At 44.2% G+C, this 10,004-nt stretch overlaps 1 protein-coding gene across 1 annotated transcript; it reads left to right on the top strand.

The window, feature by feature from the left end:
- The first annotated feature begins 1,404 nt into the window (after nt 1-1,404).
- Nucleotides 1,405-9,632, top strand: SOWAHC (sosondowah ankyrin repeat domain family member C). Its single transcript, XM_086934271.1, has one exon. The coding sequence runs from the start codon at nt 1,630-1,632 to the stop codon at nt 3,010-3,012; it is 1,383 nt and encodes a 460-aa protein (XP_086790397.1). The 5' UTR covers nt 1,405-1,629; the 3' UTR covers nt 3,013-9,632.
- The last annotated feature ends 372 nt before the right edge of the window (nt 9,633-10,004 follow it).

Below are 10,004 nucleotides of genomic sequence, written 5' to 3'. Positions count from 1 at the left end.
TATTTAGGTCATTTGGCTTTAGAAGCCTTCAATGGAGTTAGGTTACCTTGTATTTTATTCAGATGTATAACATTTGCCTGACTGGAGAACCTTCTTTGCAGTTAAAGAGAGGTACAGGGGGAACTTGGAAAATATTCCTCTCGCCATGATACCATGTGCGCATCTGGACCCAGTGAAAATATTTCTTACTTCTAAGTGGTTTTGCACAGCCAAACATGATTACATCTGATTTCAATCCCTGCGCGAAGTGCACAAATAATGTTGCCGTCCTTGCCTGCATAACCTCTTTTCCCAATCCCCACAAAGTGTTCTTAGGTGGCATAGCAGTTGTGTCTACGTATTCACTCAAAAAACACACATTAAAAAAAAAGCTCCCATCAGGAGGGAGCAGCAGGAGTAAGTTAGTCAATTTGTCTTCGAAGGAATATTTTGTTTTGCAAAAACCAGTGCTTTAATTGGGCAGGAACTGAGTAGCTGGACCTCTTTAACTTGAAAATGAGTGTAATAGCTCCTCTTCTCAGCAGCAAACGGGTACTCTGAGACAGTAAGTACTTGCAATTTTATATTTCCACCAGACTTCAAACCACTGGAACACATTAAAGTTGTAAATAGTTTTGCAACGTACACTGCAGGTCGTCCCCATAAATAATTTAAGCAGAAGGTGACTGTGGTGTGCAGTGGAAATGATTGTAAACCTTTAATTAGGGGCGTAGCTTGGGGGTGTGTTTGGGGTGCTACCCCCCTAAATGTATTTTGAGATAAATAGTAGGGAGCAGGTGCTTCCAGTCAGGTATGGTGAGGAATCTGTCAGATTTTACCTGGCATTAAACACACACAGACACAAATGTACACACTCTCTGTTTGGAAAGACTTTAAAAATGTTGGTTATTTCACAAAATAACGTGCTTTCTCTCACTTAGTATCCCTACCAATCTGCATTACTCTCCCTTTCCACTCTCCCCTCTCGTGCGCCATACTTGTCCTATAATGTAATATAACATTATATGCCATATGGAAGAATATTAAGTCCCCCAGTCTTACTGACCATTTAATAGCCCACAAAATTAACCATATTTTTAAAGTAATTAATTGTAGGAAGGTACAACTGTTCTGCATACAGAATGTTCTCAAACACCAACTCGGTATTTTTTTGTGTGTGCAAATACGTGTACAGAGCCATCACAGTCTTGGTTAGAAGTAAAACCAGGATCATTATCCAGGTGTGGATGTAAATAAAAAGATATGGGGCAAAACAGCGGCAATCTTCTTCCTGAAGAATGAACCACTGGTTGCTGCTCTGCACAGTGGAAGGAGCGGGACTGGGTACCAGCAGGGAATGAGAGAGCGGAAGTGAGGAGATAATAACTGGGGGAGGGACTGGGATTTGGAAAGAGTAGGCGGGGAAGCGAGACAGGAGACAAGAAACAGATCGCGAGAGGCTGACACAAGCAGGCACCGTGGAAAGGGTGAAAGGCTGATGAAGAGCAAAGAGCTGACAGGAGCACCAGTTGCAAGCCGCGCACTGTAACCAAGATGATGCCCCTGCCCCGCTTCAGCAGCCTGTTGCTGCCGCCCGGGAGGATGCTGAGGCGGTGATCCCTCGAGGGGGGCACCGGTGCCGCCCTGGAGATGGCGGAGGAGCTGAGCCTGGACATGGTCCTCGGCTTTCTGCAGGAGAGGGGCGGCCGGGCCCGCAACCAGGAGCTGCTGGAGCGCTTCAAGGGCTGCCTGAACCCCCCGGGCCCCGAGGAGGAGCGGGCCCGCGCCCGGCAGCGCTTCAAGGACATTGTCAACGAGCTGGGCAGCGTGCGGCAGGAGGCGGACGGGCTCAAGTACGTCTGCCTGAGGAAGAGGTTCCGGCAGCAAGCGTCGAGAGAGGAGGGACCCCCGGGAGAGGCACCTGAAGAGCCGAGCCCCGCGGCAGAGCAGCCGCCACAGCCGACCCCCGTCATCTCCGTCACCTGCGCCGCCGAGGATGCGCAGCCCGCACCTGAGCCCATCGGGGAGGCTGATCAGGCGCCGGAGGGGCCCGGCAAGGACGCGCCTGTCCCTCTTGGGGGCAGCACCGGTGAGGACCAGCCACCCGCAGACTCTCCCCGGTCCCCGCGCGGGGCCGCCGGCTGCTCCCCGGTGGCCGCCATCCGCAGCAGCCGGGAGACCTTCCGTGAGCTGCTGCTGAGCGGCGCCTCCCCCCAGCTCCGCCGCGGCGGCTTCTTCCCCGGCAGGCGGGGAGGGGACTCGGACTCCGCGTCCCTGGGCTCGGAGGAGGCCCCGCTGGCGCTGGAGCCCCGGGAGCACGCCTGGATGCTGTGCTCCGCCTCGGGCTCCAGCCCCTGGGCGCTGCTAGCCGCCGAGCCTGCCCTGCTCACCCGGCGGGACTTCATCACCGGCTGCAGCTGCGTGCACTGGGCGGCGCGTGCCGGGCGCCACGAGCTGCTGGCCGCGCTGCTTGCCTTCGCGCGCCGCCACGGGCTGCCGGTGGACGTGAACGCGCGCACGGCCGGGGGCGGCGGTTACACCGCGTTGCACCTGGCCGCAATGCACGGCCACGCCGAGGTGGCCAAGCTGCTCATCGGCGCCTACGACGCGGACGTCGATGTCAGAGACTACAGCGGCCGTAAGGCGCACCACTACCTGGGCCCGGAGGCCGACGAGGCCCTGAGGGGGCTGGTGCGGGGCGAGGCCGAGGCGGAGGAGGCGCCCCCTGCCGCCGAGGAGGGAAGTGCCGCCGGGCGCTGGAGTCTGTCGAGGGTGCTGCCCGCCGGGCTCATCGTGCACAAACTCTCGCAGGTGGTGGAGGAGGACCACGGGGGCCCGCCGGGGACAGCGCACAGAGGGAAGCCGGTGAGCAGGAGACCCTCGGGCGGGAGTAGGCCCAAGCCCCGGCTCAACAAGATGAGGTTCAGGACCCAGATCATCCATAGCACCTACGGAGGGGGTGAGGTGGAGGGCGACGGTGCGGCCCTTAAGAGCCCGCCCAAGCTCCGGCCCAAATCCAACATGTTCGGGTGAAGTTGTTGAAGCTGCTAGAAAAGACCTGGGATGTAAAGGAACTCTTTGGGCAAAGCTACCATGAGGCAGAGCTTGCTGTCATAAATAATGTTATGTGATTGAACTTAACGAATATCAGTCAGTCACTGATGTAAACCCAGGTGAATTACACAAACCCACAGTATGACGTGATTGCTAGGGGCTACAAGACTGACTTTTCGAAACTGTGTTAACACCATTCCCTTGTTCCTGGCTTTAATGCGGCGACTGATACACAGCCACATGTACAGCATGAGCTTACAGACTCTGACCACACGGCAATAATATGCCATCCCCTAGCCGCCCCCCCCCCGCCCAGCCCAGTGACACGCTAACCTCTGTGCGATGCTGGCATACACAAACACCTAGATTCTGATGCAATCCCCATCGTACTAACCCCAAACCCAATAAGAGGCAACCCCCGGTTATTGACATGAACAACCCCCAGTGACAGATATGATCAATCAATCTCCTGAATTCTCATGTATGGCCCCTGGTACTGACACGAACCCCAGTAACAGACACACTTCTGGGTACTGGCCTAAATACTGCCACTCACTGGTACTAACGCACTTCCAAAGCTGTGGGTTTGACGTGTAGACTTTAATAATGTACTGCACTGACTGCCAACGCTAAAATGGTTAAGCTTCCAAGAAGACATTCCTCGGACCCGAGACAGCAGCTCTAAAAGACTAGAAAGTAGCAGCACTACGAATCGAGAAACAGCTGGGGAGTTTGTTTTTGAGAATTGGAAACAAAAACCCAGTGCGCGAGAGTTTTTTGATTACTATTTGATACTAATTTCGAAGCGGCACTTAGCTTTTCAGTGAACGGTTTCTTGCGGTACTTTTAATGTTAATTTGGTGAACTACACATTGTTCTTGAGTTACTAAAAAACCTTAACAAATGTGGGAAGAACTATTGCCTGTTCCCTCCCACGAGAGAGAGAAATCAGATTTATTTATTCAGTCACCTCTTAAAAAAATATATTTTTGTAATTCCGAACTAAGCTTATCAGGGCAGCATAACTAAAGCTCAAAGTAAAATCGAGATATCCCGATCTATAGTTTGAGTGCCATAACTGTTGTCTGGATTTGGCTTTTGTATTTAGGCACAAGGTATAATTATCTGTCGGCTTTGTTATAGTTGCATGATGCAAAACTATTTCAGACAGGTTTGCAGTTCAAGCCAATGGCAGAATATTTTTCCTTCTACAATAACATTTCATGTCCTACTAGGTAATGAAATATGTTGATAGTACTACTGGCTGGGCTCTTCAGATTAGAACAGCATTTACCCTTTGCTTTTTTCCCTATTCATTTATGGCCACAGGACCCCTCAAGTGAAATAGATCATAATGTTTGGAGGCCTTATGTTGTTATTCTATAAACTGGCATATAAGCGAAAACTTGTTTCCCTCGTCCAAAAGGCATAGTGCTGTGCACTTGTTTGAGTTTGATTAAGGCTACTATGCAAAACCTTTGATTACGTTTGTTTTATTACACATTGAACCTGTGATGTAAAGTTGTGGATAGCAGCAGTATTTTTAGGCCCATCTTCTTGTCAGAAAATCACATTCATCTTTTGTGTGTAGCTATTCACAAAGATCTCACCACACTTGAACAGCACGAAGGAATGGACAAATGCATGTAGAGAGATTTCCTGTTAACGACACAGACTCTCGCACTTAGTGTCATTTTAATTCGAGGGAAGTCACTTTACTTCCTGCTGATCAAAAAACATTGACAACAAGAGTATCCAGGTGAGAATTGCTTTAATTCTGACGTTTCATTTCAAGCAAGTGTTCTATGAAGGCTTGACACTTCGATCCTATATTTCAGGGCACCACTTTTGCAGTCAAGGAGTTTCATGACAGCCTAATGTGTTCTGGAACTTGTAGTCCTTGGTTGCATCCATTGAATTGACACACCTGCTAACAATGTCTTTAAATACACAAGCCTCGGACTGGAATGATGGTGCCCTGCTAACACGGAGTTAGGTGGAAATCGTAATCACGCACAATTTGCATTAAATTAATAACTTTTTACTAGGTCCCTGCTTTGGAGCATCTGGCCCTTAAATTGTCAATAAAAAACTTACCAGTGTCCCATTGCAAAGTTGAAGTTGAAACTGAGTTTTTTTATACCCACTAATTACAGGTGCAAATCAGAGATATACTTTAACGTTCCATTTTAAGGAGGTTGGAGAGAATGGGTTTCAAAGGTGGGTGAAACAAAAACTCAAATTCTAGGTCTGTAAGTCTCTTCTCAGTTTTCAAACCTACTGCACCCTTGAAAGGTTTACAGTTATGCATCAAAACCTTCTAGTGTGTTGCTCTGTTAGTACTGGAAGTTTGCAGTAGGCAATATTAAATGTCTATATAGCATAACGTATATTTAGCAGTGACCGAATCATTTATCATTTGCCATGAGGTAGAAGGAATTTTATGCAGGCTTGCTGATCTGCTTCTCTTGAACCCTGGTCATATACTGAAATTACAATATATGACATCATAGTGCTTACAAGCAAAATCTATACATGTGTCTTGGTTATAAATGTGATGTCACTGGTTCAAACCAGCAACCTGATTCAGTACCTCTTATGCATTATGCAAGTATATTAAGGGTTTATGCCATATACTGTAGACTGCACGTTTCGGGTTTACTGAAATGTGAAAATCTCCTGGATTGCACTTTACATTAGCCTAGCTTAACTTGGGACATCATATCCTAGTCTCTCTCATTTCCACGAAGTACATCTTTTTTTGGTTCTGCATTATAGGGCAACTTTTTTTTTTTTTATTATAGCATCTCAATCCAGTCAATGTGAATGCCCAAGCGATTGTCACCCAGTATTGTGTATGACTCTATGCTAGCTCAAGTAAAGAAAATCTGTTCCTTGTGCCTCACTCTAAACCTCGGTTTTAAGATTTAGTTAGAACGGTTAATTCATTTTGCAGTTCAGATGCAGTCAAAGTTTGAAATGGACCCTTTATGCTCTGTTTTTTGTGTGTATTGTTAGACCAACCAGACAATGCACTTATGGACATAACTATAAAAAGGCTGTATTTTAACACAATGAGCTGGATTTAAGTGATGTGCATCCCACATCAATTTAGTTGACTTAAGTTGTTATCGTTGTGCGTGCAGTCAAAAATCCTGATTAACAGAATTAGTATTGGTAAATGGGTACCTCCATATTGAATGGGTATGTAGGGAAAAAGTGTTTTGGCCGAAGAAACAAAGTTACAACAATTACTATTTTTTTTATAGTTCTTCTCCAGGAAAGGTCCACCTGGTAGAAATGCTTTATCAGTGTTACTCTTGTGAACACTGAAAAATGACTACTGTCCTGGCTTTCCAGAAGCGCTCACAAATTCCAAAAAAGTTCAAAATGTACCACACATGTTTGTAATCAGCGGTACAGTCTTATCCCTTTTATCCTTTTGTGACATTTTATGAATTAGGTGTATGATGCCTGTCTTACTGCATTAAAAATATCACTAGGATGTAAAACCCCAAACCAATTAACAGATGTAATGGGGTCAATATACGTATTTGTTTGGGTAGCCTAGGCATCCATGCAAGAGGGTCGTTTTTTAGATCTCGTAGTCATGCACATTTTCCCTTTAAAAAAAAAAAAAATCTTTACTAATATTGTTACTTGCATTTTGTTAAATTTTTACTTCGTCAGTTTTAGGTAATGCACACTTACAAAATAGGATCATTTTTGTGTTTTATCGATTTGCATTTGCACAAGTGATATCCATGTGAAGAACTATGTAGCAGAGTTTAGTTGAATGGTACCAAGTTCAAGCTCTTGGGTTAATTTAATCAGTTGACCTCAACGTTCCAACGGAGCGATCCCTTAACCCACAAAAACAGAATCTGGTTAATGTATTTCAGCACCATTACTGTGTGGCTGATCTCTCTCTCTCTCTCTCGCTTCTCTTATTGTTGGAAGTTTAAAAAAAAATCACTGATGTTTTTGCCAAATCTCTTTAAAGGTCATGCTTTTATAACACTAAATCTTTTGATTACCATCTTTCAGAGTATGTATTTTTTGGGCTTTTTTGCAAAAGATAACCTACTTCTCACCGTAAAACCGTAGGAAACCTTCAGGAATATTTCACACTGATTAAGCAATGTGCGTTCTTTCTGTTTCACTGCATTAAGACCAAGTGGCAACTGACTGGGAATCTGTATATCCCAACTTAGAGATCAACAATATAATATGATCATCTAAATCTTTACTTACTTTTGCAACACTACGTCGTAAGTAAATGGAACTGTTTAGAGTGAAGGATCATTAGTAGTCTGCTGTTAGACTCCCTTGCTACCAAGAAGTCGTGGGTCGTGTCTTAAATGTATTGAGAACATGAAATGTATTGTACAATTTAAAAATTGCACTTTTTCTATTAGGAAGAGAATAGGCTGGTCCTGTATCTCGAATGCTGCTTACTGCTTTAAAAAAACTCTATTCAGAAAGTGTGTGAGAGCACTGTAATTAAATGTCTGGAATCTATTTTTTCTTTGTAATATTTTTTTCTGTAGGGCACTTCGACATTGTAAAAAAAAGTGGTCTGTCTTGCTCTTTAATTTTAATGACCTCAGCATCCTATTGTGTGAATGGTTTGTATATGAAAGCTGTTGCGCTCGAAAGCATAAATATAAACTTGAAGAAGCAAGACTTGACAAAGCTAACAGTCCTGGCTTTATTTATCTTCGGACTTTTATTTGGCTCCCTCTTCCCTCCCTACTACTTCTTATCGAGCACTGCATGTTTGAAGCGCATTCCTTCTTTCACCACTGACATTTTCGGATGGTAGTTGTAGGGGGTTTCCTCTAAAAAGGAGTAAAAGTCTGTAACTTGAAGCACTTTGTCAGTTTGTTGGCCAAAACAAATCCATTTTTAGAGACCCTAGTTTACCAGCTTCCCCTCACTATTTGTTTGCACGTAGCTCTCACATTCTGATTGTGATGGCGCTTCGCATTCCAACTTTCGTTGCAGCTGCACAATTAGTCAAAATCAATTTTGAGCCACACATTTCTTTTTTGGGATGCAAAAGTTATGTTTGCTCCCAGAACAGGACTATGAGGGGTGTGCAAAACGCGTAGCTTTTCCCCCCACAGTTTCTAATTGGAGGCACCTTGCACAAAATTGTTAAGCAGGTTGTGCTGCCTGTGCATGCCGTAATGAGAAATAACATGCACCATTTGCATGTTATTCCCCATTGAAGCATAATTGGCACCATTTGTTCACGTGTTAATTCGTGTCTCAAGTTTGCCAGTGCAGAATTTTGGCTTGAATTTGGAGGTTCAATCATGATCCAGCACTTAGTGTCTCAGGCATACTAACTTCCTCACACCCCCTGTCTTTCTCACACTGTTGTCCATATTTGGATTAGGAATCACAGAAGGGGGGATTGTTGATGTAGGTTATAACTCAGTGCTGTTAACATGTCACAAAGCCTGGTTGGAGCTTTCTGAAGAAGGCATGGCGCTTAAATGGGCAGAAAAGTAATAGAGAGCCTTGTGCTGGCTCTCCTATAGGCTGTGAGTGTACAACGGCAGCACAACCATGGTGCCTCATTGTGTCAGCATAAGGAGTCTTCGGTGTCCCTTAGCTGTGGGCTGGCACTGCAGTCCATACATCGCCAAATGACCTGACAGAAATAACTCTTTCTAGGAAGTACATTGCAATGTGAAGCAGTGGTAAGCTAACTTGATTGGCTTGTTTACTACTTTTCTATGCTTCTGTCAGAGTGAACACTTTTTTACCCACTCCCCTCAAAACACCCAAATAGGCTCCACCCTCGTTCAACCAGATGATAAAAGGTGTCGTATTCAGTAAGATTTTTCTCGAAGAACTTGCATAAAAATAACTGCCAATATGTGTTGTGTGTCATAATGCTAATTGTGCCTTCTTATGAAAAAATGACTTTGATGGATTTAGTGGTAAACATTTGTCATTGTGTTAACCCGTTTCTTTAAATGCCAATAGATTATATCCACCTTGGACCGATATGGATATTTGTCAACATCAGTTTCTCAACATAATTATCTTATGCTGTCACAAATATGTACTTGGAAATAAGACATTTTAAAGATGAAGCTTATTTATTAAAAAATAATACTAGAAAAGATGACTAGAATGTTGTGTTCCTTTTTATATGAATGCTGAGTTCACTGTTACTCGAGACTACCACTCTGTGAGCTGTGAAGAACACATGAGGCCAAATGACAGTCATTGAATACATACTCCATTGACATCCAGTGGTTCAATAATGATTCACGAAGCAAAACTGTTTCATGGACATTTTCTTGTCTGAAGATTGTTGCATCTGTTGGCACTCAAATGAAAGAATCACGCTGGTTAAGTAATTGAAGATACATGTTAACTATTTTCTTAACTGCTATTCCAAAGTGTTGGTGCCAGTATGAAAATATTTAAGCATCAGTGAGGGTTGTCATTTGTAAAATTATATCTTGGTCGCCATCGAGTATAATGATTTGTTTTTCACTGAGCAGTTCCACAAGGCGCAGTAATACCTGGTCTGAATTTTTCTATATGGTCTCAATAAAATAAGAAATAGTCATTTACTTAGTGTCGTATTCCTTTTCATAATGTGTATGAAGTAGGTTTTTAAAACGTTTTTATTATTGATTTTCGCCATAAAAACTAATTAAACAATTGCACTGTATCAGTGCTGTAACCCTCCTCCAACCCGTAGTGTGCCACTTATCACTGTTTCCAACTTGTAGGCAAGATATGGTCACAGTGACATATATTAATACCATTACATACTATTGCTACGAGAGGAAGTAGCTTTCCTGTCTTTGGTGAAAAACTATAATGTTCTTTGAAATGCCTAAAAGAACTTCATGTTTACTCTGCTGAGTTATTCTGGTTCATTTGACCCTTTTATAAGTGGACCATAAATGCCCAAATGGGAGGAAACTGAAGTTTCTTCC

Source organism: Lissotriton vulgaris, chromosome 8, assembly GCF_964263255.1.
Source record: "Lissotriton vulgaris chromosome 8, aLisVul1.2, whole genome shotgun sequence".
NCBI lineage: Eukaryota > Metazoa > Chordata > Amphibia > Caudata > Salamandridae > Lissotriton > Lissotriton vulgaris.
Note: the sequence above shows the minus strand (reverse complement) of the source record. Positions and strands in the feature narration are given on the sequence as shown.

Excerpts from the sequence above, each read along its gene's own strand:
- SOWAHC (XM_086934271.1), top strand. The coding sequence starts at position 1,630 with ATGGCGGAGGAGCTGAGCCTGGACATGGTCCTCGGCTTTCTGCAGGAG.